Source organism: Microcaecilia unicolor, chromosome 1, assembly GCF_901765095.1.
Source record: "Microcaecilia unicolor chromosome 1, aMicUni1.1, whole genome shotgun sequence".
Taxonomy (NCBI): domain Eukaryota; kingdom Metazoa; phylum Chordata; class Amphibia; order Gymnophiona; family Siphonopidae; genus Microcaecilia; species Microcaecilia unicolor.
The window spans coordinates 326781549-326799541 of NC_044031.1; the positions used below are offsets into that span (position 1 = coordinate 326781549).

Sequence of the window (17993 nt, forward strand, 5' to 3'; positions counted from 1 at the left end):
CTTCCAGCTTGTTTTGTGAGAGATTTGTTTTTGAGAAAACCCTCCCCATCGAGCTTTCGACTACCTCAACATTGTCCTCACCCAGCTGATGAAAGCTCCTTTTGAACCATTGAAACTGGAAGGTTTAGTTGTTTGTGGCAGTTATTTTGGTTCACAGAGTCTGAGCTTCAGGCCTTAGTAGCTGATCCACCTTATACAAAGTTTCATCACAACAGAGTGGTTCTTCGCACACATCCTCAGTTCCTTCCGTAGGTGGTGTCGGTTTTCCAACTTGACAAGTTAGTTGTCCTGCCAACATTTTCCCCAATACCTCATGCCCATATTGACGAAAGCATACTACATACCTTGGACTGCAAACGAGCCTTAGCCTTGTATCCGGAGCCGACTAAAGTCCATAGACAGTTCACCTAGCTATCTGCTTCTTTTGACCCATACGGGATGGGGGCAGCCATCAGCAAATGCACTCTATCTTATTGGCTGGCAGATTGCATCTCTTTACTGACTCTAAAGGGTCATGTCACAGCTCACAATGTCAGAACCATGGCTGTGTCAGTAGCCCACTTGAGGTCAATCTCCATTGAGGAGACTTGCAAAGCTGCAACGTGGTCTTCTCACAACTGCCTTCAGCAGGACTCCTGATGTGACAGTTGGTTCAGTTAGGTAGTTCTGCAGAATTTGTTTCTAGTCTAGAATCCAACTCCACCATCTGAGGCCCATTTTTATTCTGTTCCGGGCTACACCTACACAGAAGAATGTATACAAGTTCTAGGTTAATTGGTTCCTGGTAGGCCTTGCCTGTTACACGTCCCTATTATCTGTTGTTTATTGTCTTCAGTGAGCCTGGTGGTTGGGCTTTCCCATATATGGTAAGTAATGTGCTGCTTGTCCTTGGAGAAAGCGAAGTTACTCACCTTAGTAGGTGTTCTCCACGGACAACAGGACACACAATACCACTTACCCTCCTTTTGTATTCCTTTAAACTTTTTTACTAAACTGCTGGACATTCGTGATCGAGTCTACTACTACTACTTAACATTTCTAAAGCGCTACTAGGGTTATGCAGCGATGTACAATTTATCATAGAAGGACAGTCCCTGCTCAAAGAGCTTACAATCTAAAGGACACATGAACAGTCAGTCTGATAGGGGCAGTCAAATTGGGGCAGTCTGGATTTCCTGAAAGAGGTAGGTGCCAAACGCATCATTGAAGAGGTGGGCTTTAAGCAAAGACTTGAAGATGGGCAGGGAGGGGGCTTGGCGTAAGGGCTCGGGAAGGTTGTTCCAAGCATAGGGTGAGGTGAGGCAGAATAAGCGGAGCCTGGAGTTGGCGGTGGTGGAGAGGGGTAATGAGAGGAAGGATTTGTCCTGTGAACGGAGGTTTCGGGCGGGAACCTAAGGGGAGATGAGGGTAGAGAGGTAGTGAGGGGCAGCAGACTGAGTGCATTTGTAGGTAAGAAGAAGCTTGAACTGAATGCAGTATCTGATTGGAAGCCAGTGAAGTGACCTGAGGAGAGGGGTGATATGAGTATATCGGTTCTGGCGGAATATAAGACGTGCAGCAGAGTTCTGAACAGATTGAAGGGGGGATAGGTGGCTAAGTGGGAGGCCAGTGAGGAGTAAGTTGCAGTAGTCAAGGCGAGAGGTAATGAGAGCGTGGACGAGAGTTCGGGTGGTGTGTTCAGAGAGGAAAGGGCGAATTTTGCTGATGTTAAAGAGGAAGAAGCAATAGGTCTTGGCTATCTGCTGGATATGCGCAGAGAAGGAGAGGGAGGAGTCGAAGATGACTCCGAGGTTGCGGGCAGATGAGATGGGGAGGATGAGGGTGTTATCAACTGAGATAGAAAGTGGAGGAAGAGGAGAAGTGGGTTTTGGTGGAAAGACAATGAACTCGGTCTTGGACATGTTCAGTTTCAGGTGGCGGTTAGACATCCAGGCAGCAATGTCGGATAAGCAGGCTGATACCTTTGCCTGGGTCTCCGCAGTGATGTCTGGTGTGGAGAGATACAGCTGGGTGTCATCAGCATAGAGATGATACTGCAAACCATGAGATGAGATCAGGGAGCCCAGGGAAGAGGTGTAGATTGAAAGGAGAAGGGGTCCAAGGACAGATCCCTGGGGAACACCAACAGATAGCGGGATGGGGGTGGAGGAGGATCCATTAGAGTGGACTCTGAATGTGCGGTGGGAGAGATAGGAGAGGACAGAGCCCTGGAACCCAAATGAGGACAGTGTGGCAAGAAGTAAATCATGATTGACAGTGTCAAAAGTGGCGGATAGATCAAGGAGGATGAGGATGGAGTAGTGGCCTCTGGATTTGGCAAGGAACAGGTCATTACAGACTTTTTAGAGAGTGCTGTTTCTGTCGAGTGTAGAGGGCGAAAACTGGATTGAAGTGGATCTAGGATAGCATGAGAGAAGAGAATATCAAGGCAGCGGCTGTGAACGGCACTCTCAAGTATTTTGGAGAGGAAGGGTAGGAGGGAGATGGGGCGGTAGTTGGAGGGACAGGTAGGGTCAAGTGATGGTTTTTTGAGGAGAGGTGTGACTACGGCGTGCTTGAAGGTGTCAGGGACAGTTGCAGTGGAGAGAGAGAGGTTGAGGATATGACATGGCGGGGGTGACAGTATGGGAGATGATGTTAAGTAGGTTGGTGGGGATGGGATCAGAAGAGCAGGTGGTGCATTTCGAGGAGGAAAGAAGGCGAGCGATTTCCTCCTCGGTGATGTTGGGAAAGGAGGAGAAGGAGGCCTGGGTTGATTGGTTGAGGGAGAGGGTTGAAGGGTGAAGAGGAGGAGATGGCTTGGTAGTGAACTCAAGGTTGATCTTTTGCACCTTGTCGTGGAAGTAATCGGCCAGTGATTGAGGAGAGAGCGAGGGGGGTGGGTGGGAGCGGAGGACACTTTAAGGAGGGAGTTAAGGGTGGCAAAGAGACGGCGGGGGTTGGAGCTGAGAGAATTGGTCAATTGGGTGTAATAATCCTGTTTGGCAAGGAATAGGGAGGAGCAGAAGGAGGATAGCATGAATTTGTAGTGAAGGAAATCTGAATGGGTGCAGGATTTCCTCCAGAAGCGTTCAGCAGATCGTGCGCAGGAGTGAAGGTAACGGATGCAAGGGGTCAGCCATGGCTGGGGAATAGTACGCTTAGTGGGACGGGAGGTAGATGGTGCGAGGGTGTCCAGAGCAGAGGAGAGAGTGGCATTGTAAGCGGAGACAGCCTTGTCGACCGACTCGGAGGACATGATGGAGGGGAGGAGATTAGAAATACTAGAGGATAGGGTGGGAGGGTCAATAGCCTGGAGATTCCTGGAGGTAGTGGTTAAAGTTGGACGGGGCTGGGGGGGGGTGAAGAAGTGTGAAGGTGATCAGGTGATGATCGGAGAGAGGAAGAGCTGAAGCGTGGAAATTAGAGGGAGAGCCAGAAGAGGAGAGGACGAGGTCAAGACAATGGCCTTCTCGGTGAGTAGGGGTGGTGGAGCATAGCTGGAGGTTGGAGGAGGATGTTAGAGTGAGGAACTGAGAAGCGTGAGGGTCGGATTGGTCATCAACGTGTATGTTAAAGTCTCCAAGAATGAGGGACGGAGATGAGGGTTCGAGAAAAACAGAAAGCAAGGCATCAAAGTCGGTGAGGAAGGAAGAGAGGGATTTATTAGGTGGGCGGTAAATGACTGCCACTCTGAGTGGCAATGGGTAGAATAGCCGGATGGAGTGTGCTTCAAAGGATGAGAAGCAGTGAGACTGCGGTAGGAGGAGGGGTTGGAAACTATAGGAGGGCGAGAGTAGGAGCCCGACGCCTCCACCGCGGCCAGCTGGACGGGGAGTGTGGGAGAAGAGATAACCTCCATGGCAGAGGGCCGCTACTGAGGCAGAGTCATCAGGGGCGAGCCAGGTTTCAGTTAGGGCGAGCAGTTGAAGGGAACAAAAGATGAAGAGATCGTGGGTGAAGGGCAGTTTGTTGCAGACCGAGTGGGCATTCCATAGGGCACATGAGAAGGGGAGGAAGGAGGGGAATAGAGACGAGATTGGAGACATCACGGAATCGTTTGCATGGATAGGAGGAGGACAGGTGAGGGGGGCCTGGATTAGGATTGATGTCTCCCGCGGATAGCAAGAGGAGGAGCAGGAGAGTGCGGAGGAGGGTGGGGGAGGTCGGGCGATGAAGACGGGATGCACTTAGGAGGAATGGTGATGGGTTAATGGCAGGAAGGATGTGTTGAAGGTTAAAAGCTAGGAAGGAGGAGGGGGACAAGAGAGATGGTGAGGGGGTGAGGGATGGGGGTGAATAGGGTATTGCCGTAGCGAGCAGGACAGGAGGGGACATGGGTGGGCAGTGATATCCAGTGGTGGACAGCGGTAGGGGGAGGGAAAAAGATTAGGAAGGGACAGGGCAAGGAAGAGAATGTGGACAGGGGCCATAAGTAGTGATTAAGGTGTAACAGTTGTATGTGTAGTGACTGGGGTGTGAGGCAGATAGAGCAGAAAAGCTGGATTAGAGGCTTGGAATTGATGGACTGGAGAGCAGTTAAGTCAATGGCTGACAAGCTAGCAGGCAGGCTGGTGCAGATGGACAGGAACGAGCAGGGAGAATTGATGGATTGGAGAGCAGGTAAGTCAATGGCTGACAAGCTAGCAGGCGGCCTGGAACAAGCTGGTGCAGATGGACAGGAACAAACAGGGAGAAGCTGGATCAGGCAGGAAGGCACCTGTGCTTACATGGTTTGGCACTGACAAAGGCTTTGGTAATTTCTAGAATGTTGGGTAACTGTTCTAGGGCTCCACTGGATGATTTCACCTTGGAGAACACCTTCTGGAATTGTTTTCTTTTGGGGGCATTGTTTGCCTTATATGAGGAGCAGCCTCTGTCTCCCTTCTTAGCCCTCATCCCAATTTGCTTCCTGGTCCTGCCTGCATAATTCTCTTCTCCTCTGCCTGTCCTTTGCCAGCTGGCTTTGGTCACATGGTTGGGAGAGAAGGGAAGAGATGAACAGAAAGTGCAAGCATACAGGTCTGAGAATAACTGTGTAGTGGTGCGTGGGTGGGTGGGGAAGTCTGATGAGCAGGCCCTAAGATAGAGGAAGGGAAAAGAAAGCACCTTTTTGCATTTTTGTCTTGGGTTTTGATGATTGTGTCCCTGAATTGTTTTACATTGAATAGCTCAAGGAAACTGTCACAATATTACAGAGCCTATTAAAACTTGGCTCAGGTCAGGAAGGGCCTGGGATAGCCAGTGTGAAATAGCCGGTGGTCTGCCCAGTTCAAGGGTCCCAAAAGAAGCATTCCACCAGACCTATGATTTTCTGCTTCACATTTTGTTGCTGGTTTTATGACAAGGACATGAGGAGGACCATTTGTTTCCAAAAAGTATATATACGAGAGAAAATACATTAGAGCAACCCAGTCCTCAGGTGCCCCCTCAGCAAGTGGGGTTTTCAGGATACCAACTGTTTTCACTGTGGCTATCCTGAAAATGTGAAATCTGATTAGTTAGGGATGAGGTGAGCAAATCTGGAACTAATTCAAAGGGTCTGTGGCTTCACTAGTTCTGCCCTCCTCCCTCACAAAATAAATCTTCACATCACTGTTTGGAGCTAGCTAGCTTTTTGGCATCCATGCACCTTGTATGTTCTTAGCCTTGCTCAGTACTCCTGCTCATAGCAATGCAAGAGCTAGGAGAGCCATTTAAGTGATGTTTGTTTATTTGTATAAATGTGTTTAAATTATTATTATTAAATTGGAATCGTGGATCGAAATTCCAAGTGTTAAGGGGAAAAGGACGGTGATAGGGGTATACTACCGTTCGCCCGACCAGGATGAGCAAACAGACGCAGTCATGTTAAAGGAAATTAGTGATGCTAATAAAATAGGCAACGCAATAATAATGGGTGATTTTAATTACCCTGCAAATATCCGGAATAGGTAGAAAAATATCAGCAACACACAAACTATTCTACCACATACGCAATTAGTTTGAGGGCAACTCTGGCAGGCACACCATAAAAAAGTGGAGAAAAAAGACTTCAGAAAAATCAGTTCCACCTCGTTCTTAAAGGATACACCTTAGATATAATGAGGGAACCGTTTACAATCATATGTCTTCACAAAAAAAACTCCACACAAACTTTCATATGAGCACTGCCATGTGCCACTACAAACATTGTAGGAGACTCAATTCACTTACCCAAGCTTGGAAAATGTACTTAGCTTATTATATTGATGTCTTCGCCATTCATAAATCAATCCAGGTCCAATTGCTGTACTTTCTCAAAATTCCTCAAATCTCGACAGGGAAGCCCTGTTTCGCTATTCCATAGCTGCCTCAGGGGAATATTTCCTATCTTTCTCATCCAAGCATTTTAAATTATCTTTCGTCTCCAAGACTCCCTGGAACAGAAAATGGCTGACCTGGTGTGCCTGCCAGAGTTGCCCTCAAACTAATTGTGTATGTGGTAGAATTGTTTGTGTGTTGCTGATTTTAATTACCCCCTTATAGACTGGGTTAATGTAACATCAGGGCACGCTAGGGAGGTAAACTTCCTTGATGAAATCAAGGACAGCTTTATGGAGCAGCTGGTACAGGAGCCAACGAGAGAAGGAAAAATTCTAGACTTAGTCATTTGTGGAGCGCATGATCTAGTACGAGAGGTTGCGGTCCGGGGGCCGATTGACAACAGTGATCATAACATGATCGGCTTTGAAATTTGCTTTCAAAGAGGTAAACATAGGAAGTCAAATATGTTAGCGTTTAACTTTAAAAAAGGAAGCTATGATAAAATGAGAAGAACGGTTAAAAAAAAAACTTAAGAGGAGCGACTGCGAGGGTAAGAAACTTACAACAGGCGTGGATGCTGTTCAAAACCACCGTCCTGGAGGCCCAGGCCAAACATATTCCATCAGAAAAGGAGGACGGAAGACAAAACGACAGCCGGCATGGTTAAAAAGTGAGGTAAAGGAAGCTATTGGAGCTAAAAAGGAATCCTTCAGAAAATGGAAGAAGAAACCGACTGAAGAAAATAAGAAGCGACATAAGGAATGTCAAGTCAGATGCAAAGTGCTGATGAGAAAGGCAAAGTGGGATTTTGAAGGAAAGATAGCATTAGAGGCGAAAACTGATAGTAAAATTTTTTTTAGATACATTAAAAGCAAGAAGCTGGCAAAAGAATTGGTTGACCCGCTGGATGACCAGGGTGTAAAGCGGGCAATCAGGGAAGACAAAGAAATAGCAGAAAAATTAAATGAGTTCTTTGCTTCAGTCTTCACTGAGGAAGATTTGGGTGGGATACCGGTGCCGGACAAGGTATTCGAGGCAGACGAGTCGGAGAAACTTAATGAAATATCTGTAAACCTGCAAGACGTAATGGAGCAGTTCGGCAAACTGAAGAGTAGCAAATCTGGTCCAGATGGTATTCATCCAAGGATACTGATAGAACTAAAAAATGAGCTGGTGGCGCTACTATTAGAGATATGTAATTTATCTTTAAAATCAAGCATGGTACCGGACGATTGGAGGGTGGCCAATGTAATGCCGATATTTAAAAAAAGGTTCCAGAGGCGATCCGGGAAATTATAGACCGGTGAGTCTGACGTCGGTGCCGGGCAAAATGGTAGAGACTATTATAAAGAACAAAATTACAGAGCACATTCAAAAGCATGGACTAATGGGACAAAGTCGACATGGATTTAGTGAAGGGAAGTCTTGCCTCACCAATCTACTACATTTCTTTGAAGGGGTGAACAAACATATGGATGAGCCGGTTGATATTATGTATCTAGATTTTCAGAAGGCGTTTGACAAAGTACCTCATGAAAGACTCCAGAGGAAATTGGAGAGTAATGGGATAGGAGGTAGGGTTCTATTGTGGATTAAAAATTGGTTAACAGAAAACGGAGAGTAGGGTTAAATGGTCAGTATTCTCAATGGAGAAGGGTAGTTAGTGGGGTTCCCCAGGGGTCTGTGCTGGGACTGCTGCTTTTTAACATATTTATAAATGACCTAGAGATGGGAGTAAGTAGTGAGGTAATTAAATTTGCTGATGTCAAAGTAATTCAAAGTCGTTAAATCGCGGAGGATTGTGAAAAATTACCTTATGAGACTGGGAGACTGGGCATCTAGATGGCAGATGACGTTTAATGTGAGCAAGTGCAAAGTGATGCATGTGGGAAAGAGAAACCCAAACTATAACTACGTCATGCAAGGTTCCGCGTTAGGAGTCACGGACTGAGAAAGGGATCTAGGTGTCATCATTGATGTTACGTTGAAATCTTCTGCTCCGTGTACTGTTGTGGCTAGGAAAGCAAATAGAATGTTGGGTATTATTAGGAAAGGGATGGAAAACAAAAATGAGGATATAAAAGATATAGTGGAATTGGAAAAAGGTGCAGAGAAGGGCGACAAAGATGATTCAGGGGATGGGACGACTTCCCTATCAGGAAAGGCTAAAGTAGCTGGGGCTCTTCAGCTTGGAGAAAAAGCGGCTGAGGGGAGATATGATAGGTCTATAAGATAATGAGTGGAATGGAACAGGTTGATGTGTAGCATCTGTTTACGCTTTCCAAAAATACTAGGACAAGGGGGCATGCGATGAAGCTGTAGTGTAGTAAATTTAAAACGAATCGGAGGAAGAATTTCTTCACAACGCGTGGTTAGACTGGAATTCGTTGCCAGATAAGGTGGTTGGGGCGGTTGGCTTAGCGGAGTTTGAAAAAAAGTTAGATGGCTTTCTGGAGGAAAAGGACATATAGAATGTTATTGAATGGACGTAGGAATAATCCACTATTTCTGGGATGGGCAGGACGAAATGCTTGTTCTTTTGGCCGCTGTCGGAGACAGGGTGCTGGGCTCGATGGACCCTTGGTCTGTCCCAGCATGGCGATGCTTATGTCTTATAAAGGAGAGATTAGGAGATCACGTGATGTGCTGAAGAGAGCGGAGGTGGAATTGCTCTCCTCTCGGGCGGAACCCTCCCTGTCGCCATAAAAACGTCCGTTTCAACCTCAAAATTATAAACTTAAAGCGTACAGATAGTAGGAGTGCATGGACAGCTTTGTTACGCGCCTAGACACGAGGATGCCGCCGAAAAATGTAAAGAAAGAGGCTGAGAGGCCCCGCGCCGCGGAAAGCAAGATGGCGGCGAGCCCGCCGAAAGAGACGCCAGAGCCGATGTTCACAAATCAGCAACTGATACAAATAACAGAGGCGGTAAAATTGGCGCTGGATCCCCAGTTAAAACAGTTGGCCACTCAGTTAACGTCAGTAGAAAATCTACTCGCCGATACGACCAGGCGCACAGGCGAACTAGAACAAAGAGTGTCCGCCATAGAAGACGAAGGAGCCGGAACAACAACACAGCTTCAGGCATTGAGATCCCTGGTGCAAAAGCAATCTCAACAAATAGACGACCTTGAAAATCGCTCGCGACGAGCCAACTTGCGAATAGTAGGCATACCTGAGAATGTATCAGAGCGCCTACTACCTTCAGTGCTAGAAAAGTGGCTGCAAAATGAGTTTGCGTTGTCAGACGGAATGGGTGCCATTTGCCTCGAGCGAGCACACCGAGTGGGGCGGAAAATGGACAATAATCAGAAACCCAGGATGGTGATGGTAAAAGTACACAACTTCGTGCATAAGGTGGAAATTTTAAGAGGTGCCCGACTGAAACGAGAAACCTTGGCCTTCGAGGGCTCTCCGGTGAGGATCTACCAAGATTACTCCTACGCACTGCAAGAACGGAGGAGGGCCTACAGCCAGATTTGTACAACATTGGTGGAAGCGAACAAAAAATTCATGCTAATATACCCCGCTACGCTACGAGTCAATCACCAGGGCAAATGGCAAGTGTTCATGACCCCCAAAGAAGCTCAAGAATGGGCGGCAGAGACACTTCAGTCACAGCAAAGCAGAGATAAATAAATAAAGGACTAAAGAGAACAGACTCTGGATTTAAGCAGCAGGCAAAGCAGAGGCCCAGAGCCATCCAAGGAGGTATTGAAAAGGGGCCCACAGATAAAGTAAATGGCGGGGGAGGGGGAAGCCCCACATCATTGATCTCACTATTTCTCTCATATGTTAGGTGGGGGAAACAGAAGGGTTTGTACGGGGATGGGTAAGGAGTTAAGGGAGGGCGGGAGGGAAAGGGTGGGGCAGAAGGGTAGGAAGGGGGGAAGCAAGCAAGCATTGACCATGACACAACACATCTCTAAGAAGTCCCATAACACAACAAGAGAGACCTGGGTAAATAGAACAACTCACAGAGTCTCGGGTGAGGCTGGGCACCTGAGGCAGACATATAAATACTATTTGCCATATAGAGTCCCACAGACAAAAGCACATTAAAACCATCAGATTTGCCTCCTGGAATGTGGGAGGCATAACGACCCCAATAAAAAGGGCAAAAATCTTATCAAATCTAAAGAGACAGAAAGTAGATATCGGATGTCTCCAAGAGACAAGACTTACGCCAGAGGAGCATAACAAACTAAAAAGGCAGTGGGTGGGGGAGGTACACTCAACATCCTCTGGGGATCGGAAAGGCGGAGTGGCAGTGCTGATAAGAAAAGGGATAGGTACAAAATCTGAATTAGTGAAAGCAGATCCAAAAGGGCGATATATTTTGGTACGGATATGGGTACAACAGAGAAACTTCCTAATTCTGGGAATATATGGACCAAATATTTATGAAGCACAATTTTATCCTAATCTTGTTCAGATGTGCCTCCCATACAAACCTGGGCAGCTCCTGGTAATGGGAGATCTCAACCTAGTGGCAGATCCAAATGCAGACTGTTCAAACCCGAGAGTTGCTTCGAGAGGAGGACCAAGAGCGCATGTACTTAATTCCTTTAAGCGTTCACTCAATTTGGTAGACACTTGGCGTAGTTTACACCCTGGGGAGAGAGACTTTACTCACCTTTCCAGAGCACATGGCACACTTTCCAGAATAGATTACATATTAATAGCCCAGACCGCGTTTCCGTGGGTGCGTGCCGCTGAGATAGGCCCAGAGGAGATATCGGATCACTCCATAATATGGATAGACGTGGAGGTACCAGGGTTCTATCAGCAGGGTAGGAGTTGGAGATTCCCAAACTATTTGTCCCAGAATAGTGAATTCCAAGAGCATATCAAAAAGAAATGGGAGGACTATGTTCAGAATAATAGGGAACACATGGATCAGCCTGGTCTGTTCTGGAGTGCAGCTAAAGCCGTACTCAGAGGAGAGATAATAGCCTTTGTACACGCTCACAATAAAAAACAAACAATAGCAATAATGAGACTGGAACAATCCTTAAAAAAAGCAAAAGCCAGATATATCAAACAGCAGACTCAAGAACATAAAGACCAGCTTCGAGCAATGCAAGTGACGCTAAATGCCTTACTTCATGACCGAAGCAAGAGATACCTAGCATACCAGAAATTTAAATTTCGCAGGTTTGGAAACAGACCAGGGACGATGTTAGCAAACTTAGTGTCGGCGTGGGGACCACGCAAACCGATAATAGCCCTCCAAGATGAGACGGGTCTCCTGCAGAATAAGAGCGAAAGGATAGCCGAGATATTGACAAAATTTTTTTCTAGACTGTATAGTTCGCCTGAAGACCCAGAGGAAGGAGAAATACAAAAAATTTTGGAACAGGCAGAGCTCCCGAAATTAACAGACAGTGAGCGAGCAGTCCTAGAAGAACCACTAGAGGCTAGGGAGATACAGGAGGTGGTGAAGTCACTACCACTTGGATCTGCGCCGGGCCCGGATGGGTATACTGGGGAATTTTATAAAATTTTACCACTCTCATTTTACCCTGTCATTAGTGACTACTATGAACAAGTAGTTGGGGAGGGGCAGTTCCCACATCATGCAAACACAGCCTTGATCTCCCTGATCTTAAAACCTGGGAGGCCAGAGGGCCAGGCTGACTCATATAGGCCCATCTCATTACTCAATGTTGACCTAAAAATACTGGCCAGGATACTAGCAAATCGCCTGGCCGGGATTTTGCCCAGGTTGGTGGGGGAGGAGCAGGTGGGATTTGTTAAAACCAGACAGGCAGCCAAAAACGTGCGCAGACTACTATTAGCCATGGCGACTGGTCAGCTGACAAAAACCCCAACATCCATAATTTCACTTGACGCTGAAAAAGCATTTGATCAGGTGGGGTGGACATATTTGTTCCAAGTACTGAGGCATATGGGATTTGGGGGCTGGTATTACAGAGCTATAGAATCCTTGTATGCAAATCCGACTGCTTCGGTGATAGTAAATGGAGTTAAAGCAGAATCATTTGGAATATCCAGAGGCACTAGACAGGGATGTCCCCTATCCCCTACATTGTTTATCCTATCATTAGAACCCCTACTGAGACTTATAAAGAGAGCAGAGGGAATCCCCGGGGTGAAAGTTGGGGGGGATACTATAAAGGCCCTAGCGTTTGCAGACGACCTGATGATAATATCAACCTGCCCGATGAGCTCATTGGACCAACTGCTGAGCCTAACAAAGGAATTTGGGCAAGTCTCTGGTTTCAAGCTAAATAAAAAAAAGTCTCAAATAATGGATGTATATCCGAGAGGAACTCAGCAGGAGAAGGAAAGCTGCCCCATAGCCAGAGTGGAAGAGAAAATTAAATACCTTGGAACCAACATACCACAAGACCTATCTAAATTATACCAAGAAAATGTCGAGCCCTTGCTTGAGACCACTCGCATAAAACTCCAGTTGTGGGAGAAATATCCGCTGTCCCTTATGGGACGAATTGCTATTTATAACATGATGATAGTGCCAAAGTGGCTCTATAAATTTCAAACCCTTCCACTTTTTCTTAAGAAAGAAGATGAAAAACGCTTGCACCGGTATATACAGCGCTTTCTGTGGAAGGGAAGGAAAGCACGCCTCCCAGTACGGACGTTGCAAATACCAAGAGAATATGGAGGATTGGGATTGCTCAGCATCAGGTATCTTACAATAGCAAGTGGCATGCGACATATTTCTGATTGGTACAGATCAACCTCAGACTTTTCAGCAACAAATCTGGAAACAACATTAACTCAGGGAATACATTTCAGTAGCCTGTTGCATGTGGGAGGCGGTCAAGCTCCTAAAGTCCTACAACAATCGCATATAATGCCCACGGCAAGGGCGGTCTGGAAGTGGGTTTGCCGTCACCATCAATTCTCTGGACGAATTACGCCTTTTCAAGCAATTTGCAATAACCCACAATTCCTACCAGGAACTCTACACCGTAGATTTAACCAATGGCAGCAGAGAGGACTGGTATACTTACATCAGGTCTTGACATCAGAGGGGAGAATCAGGCCTTTCGTGGAGCTTCAGGCCCAGTTTAAATTTGATGAAAGAGATAGATTCTACTATTGGCAATTGAGACATTATATAAACAGCTTGCCCTGGGAATGCCTCACGGAAGATGTGCAGGAGGAGATATCCTCAGCCTTTTCATTTAAGGCACAGGGCAGAGTGTCATTGACAATGCATCACAGACATTTAAGAGACATGACAGAGGAAATAGATTATGTAGCTCTGGCCCAGGCGTGGACGGAGGAACTACAAATGACCTTAACGCCTCAAATACTACAGGAATACATTTATTCGACGCAAAAATCATCAAAGATGGTCCAATATTGTGAAATGGAATACAAATTTGCATTAAGAACTTACATTCCACCAAGGAGAGCCTTCCATATGGGCATATCTCCAGATGGAGCATGCCCAAAGTGCGGGACGCAGGGCGCGACACTAGGGCACATGTTCTGGACTTGCTCGAAAATACAAAGATTTTGGACCAGAGTAATACAAATGACATCCAGTATGTGGGGCGCCACATGGAAGAAAGGGCCGCTGTTGCTGTTCGGAAGGCCAAGGATAGTTCAACCAACTACAGCAGGCTTCAAGGGATTTACTTGTAGAGCTGTACTGGCAGCGAAAAAACTTATTCTCACAGAGTGGATTACAAACAAAGAACCGACTCTGCAGAAGTGGCGTGAGTTGTTAATGGATTACATGAAATTCGAAAAGAGATTAGCAGATTATAGAGGAGAACGGAGATTCACAGACAAAGACTTTTATAGACTATGGACCCCATTTTGGCAATCAATACCCCTAGGGGGTAGAGGACATATTTTAAATATGTGAAGAAATGGTCAATGTTACAATCAAGCAGAATAGTCTTTATTTAAAAGGGACGAGGGTGGGAGATGGGAGGAGGGGAGGGGGGATGGAGATGGGGATAGAGAGGGTGGAAGGGGGGGGTAAGATTTAAAGAGTTAAATTTAAAGTTTGTGACAACACAGAATATTGTACTAAGGCTGGGAAGGGGTAAATTTCCCTAACCAGACCTGTGTATAACTTAGAGAATAGATTTGCATTGGAGAGAGAGAAGATTTTTGTTAAATGTTTTATTGTAACCATATGCAAAATAATAAACAAATTTTGAAAAAAAAATAAATAAATAAATAAAGGAGAGATTAGAAAGTACTGATAGGAATTTATATAAAAACTAGCCATCACCCATTAAATTCAATGGAAGCCATTTTGGTCACTGTCAGCACCCTCAGATCCTCCTCTCTTGTTCCTCCTTCTCACTTTTCAACCTGCAGCCATTTTCATGCTTTACTCCCATTTCCTCCCTTTAGTCCCATAATGTATCAGAGTGCATGCATTTTTTGTACTGTTGTCAAGTATCACGATTCCTGACAAGACACTAGCTCAAGCATCTAATCTTGTTTTATATCTATAAATATCTATATTTTTAAATGCAACATTTTAAGCAGACACATCCAAATGTGTTCCATTTACATCATGATTTAACGGTACATAGACAACATCCTGATCTTTCTTCCTGGACTCCTTAGGGACCATCACCTGCCTGGAGTTCCACAGTAACACACACTTACTGAGTGGGGCAGAAGATGGACTGATCTGTGTCTGGAATGTGAAGAAATGGGAATGCCAGAAATCCATCAAAGCACACAGGTGGGTTACATGATGTTGCTTGTACGTACCACCTTTATGTGCCCACAGTTCTGCCCTGATTAGACCAATGCTTTAAGTTAAAAGCCAAAGGATCTAGAATGGAGTTCACATTGCTCACTGAGGTTAAAGTTGCATGTGAGCATATTTCATGTATGTGCTTGAAACCCCTCGTTTTGTCTCAACTTGCCATGTAGGCAGATTGCTTCTTACTAGAGGTCTGCACAGGAACGGGGTTTGCGGGAATCCCCTCTGGGTCAGCGGGAGTGCTGTGGGGACGGAAGTAGACATGTGGGAATCCCGTGGGGATGGAGGATGTTCTGGCGAGATTCCCATGAGGACACGCCGTTCACATATCTTTGTTTGTGAGAGCCCACTGCTTTTCTGCTGATCTGTGCCCCTATCGCATCAGTCATGCTGCAGTGCTGGTTCGCCAATCGCCCTTTCTTCTTTTATTGGGCAGACACATCAAGCTCTCCTCCAGTGGGAAAAGAAGGACGCCCTCAACTGCCCCGTCGCAGGGACGGCTAAATTTCAAAGGGGGGGGGGGGGTGTCGGGCATAGCAAAGGCGCATGGATGTCCTTCTTAGAGAAACATCCATTTTGGGCGTCCTTAACTGCTCCATCGCAGGGACGGCCAAATTTCAGTGGGGTGTTGGAGGCATAGTGAATGTGGGACTTGAGCGCCTAACACTTAGATGTCCTTCATAATCTACAAAAAAAAGGACGTCCCTGACGAGCACATTTTCACCCGGGTCACTCTGTCTCAATTCAAGTTCAACACGTGCAGGAGATTTGCTCAAGTTGTATGTAGTGAGTCTTCCAGGCACTGCCAGACCTCTGTATCCACAGAAGAGAACTGCACAGAGGTGAGCTCAGCTGACTACTTTTATTTTTCATATGTGTATAGGCAGTTTATTTCTCTCATGGTGGGAACTGGCTGTTTGTGAGCTGTTTTACTGCAGCTAAAGCATTAGCATACCCACTTGTTTCTTTTGTTGAGGGCATTGTGCTGTTTGGGTGACCAATAATTCTCTCTGTTTTAGTGATGAAAAAAACTTCAGTTTGTTTTATGTATTTATTGCCCTTTTTCTATGTTTCAGTATATTAATGAGTGAAGAAATATTTTCTCTCATTCGTTTTAAATGTATTACTCTGCATTGTGTGCCCCTGTCCACTCCACTCAGTACTTTATACTTCCTTTTTTTTATGGGGACGGGCAGGGACAGAGGAGATTACTCACAGGGACGAGCGGGGACGGGTTAGATTCTGGCTGGGATGAGCGGGGACGGGTTGCATTTCTGGCCCCGTGTAACTCTCTACTTCTTACACTCCTATTAATTATTATTTTATAAATTAGCACTCAACAATAGTGGCAAGTATTCAGGTAAAATAATCCCTTGCTTCAAAGAATCTACAGTGCATGCAGGTTGTCACACTCAGGAAGCACAGAAGAGCTACAGGCTGAAAGATGCACTCAACTCTAATAAAACACAGCAAGGCAGTCAGCAGATCTCTCTATATAAAAGGCACCACCAACGTTCTATGAAGCCTCCAGCCAGAAGTGTGAAGGGGGAGAGATATCCGGTTTCCCCATGTGTCTGCCCCGCCCTCACTCTCTCTGTAACACAAACAGTGAAGGAAAACACAGCAAAGCAAATCAAATCGCTCTCTCTGTAACAGTGAAGGACTCAGAGGGGAGAGAGGGCAGAGGGCAGGGACAGAGATATCCGGTTTCCCCATGAGTGTCTGCCCCGCCCTCGCTCTCTCTGTAACACAAACAGTGAAGGAAACCACAGCAAAGCAGCAAATCAAATCGCTCTCTCTGTAACAGTGAAGGTCTCAGAGGGGGGAGAGGGCAGAGGGCAGGGACACACACACTCCCACATGCACACAGAAGAAAACCTTGCTAGCCCCCGTTTCATTTGCATCAGAAACGGGGCTTTTTTACTAGTACTTTAATACTGCAGAAACTCCAGAGAGAAAGCAAGGAGGCAGTCAGGAAATGAATCAATAGGTCTTCCTCTCATGCGGGGCACTATTTGTTCAGGCATTCAGAGCCCTGCACAAGGTGAATTAACAGTCCTTTTAGTCCAAAGCCTTTGCCAGCGTTCACAAAATAATTAAAGCAGCATAAAGAAAATTCCCCCACATGCTGGGGAAAAATAGTCTTGGATAGGCAATTAAAGAGTCTTGGTTAAGCCAAAAGAAAAACAGTTTGTTTTCAAACACAGTTCTGTAAAACTAGCTATGCTAGGCAAGAAGCATACTCCTCTTCCACCTGAGAGTCAGTAAGGGTTCCAATCGTAAATGTCCAAATGTGAGCAGGCAGGCTTTTCCTCCTTTCCCCGCTTGCAAAGTAACACAAAAACCCAGTCAGTGCAGTTCTGCAGTTAAGCACATCCCAGTGTCAAAACAAATCGTCTCTCAGTAGTTCTACAGCCAGGCTTGGGATAATTTCAGTCACAATTCAAGTCGTGGAAAGTCCACATGGACTCCTACAGAGTCTAGCAAATGGCCATGTGGCAGCAAAAAGCACCCTGACCCCTTCTCAACCTATGGGTATCTCTTTTTCTCAGACACACACAACAGTTGAGAAATCCACCCCAGCAAGGTGCCCAGAGCTCCACAAGTCCAACAGTACAAAGGAGGTGTCCATTTCTGGTTGTTTTCCCATTCCGCAGGAACCTGACCGACTGGGACCCAGTCCATCTGCTCCTCTGCCTCCCTGACTCACCTCACCTCACGCAGGCTTCTAAAGAAGGTCTAGCTGGAAACAGAAGCTTTGGGACGGAGTGTATAGTGCTCATGCTACCAGGGGAACTGTCTGGGTCTTCCCTTCCCCTCCCCCAGATCCCTGGAGATCCATCCCACCTTTTTGGGACAGCCTGCTTAGGGACTGGGCTTCTCTCCTTCCTGTCATCAGTGTAAGCATGAAAAATGAGGGAACAGACTAGTAAGACTTATTCCTACTATGAATTGAGTGTCTAAAATGACCAGTTAACCTTTTTGTAGTAGCCCT

General features: G+C 46.2%; 1 protein-coding gene across 2 annotated transcripts in view; it reads left to right on the plus strand.

Moving 5' to 3' along the window:
• Positions 1 to 17993, plus strand: part of PAK1IP1 (PAK1 interacting protein 1) — an 85216-nt gene that overhangs the window by 12532 nt on the left and 54691 nt on the right. For both annotated transcript variants that reach the window (XM_030209064.1, XM_030209072.1), the window contains exon 3: positions 14854 to 14974. In XM_030209064.1, the coding sequence (XP_030064924.1) occupies positions 14854 to 14974 (121 nt within the window). The remainder of the gene's footprint in view (positions 1 to 14853; positions 14975 to 17993) is intronic.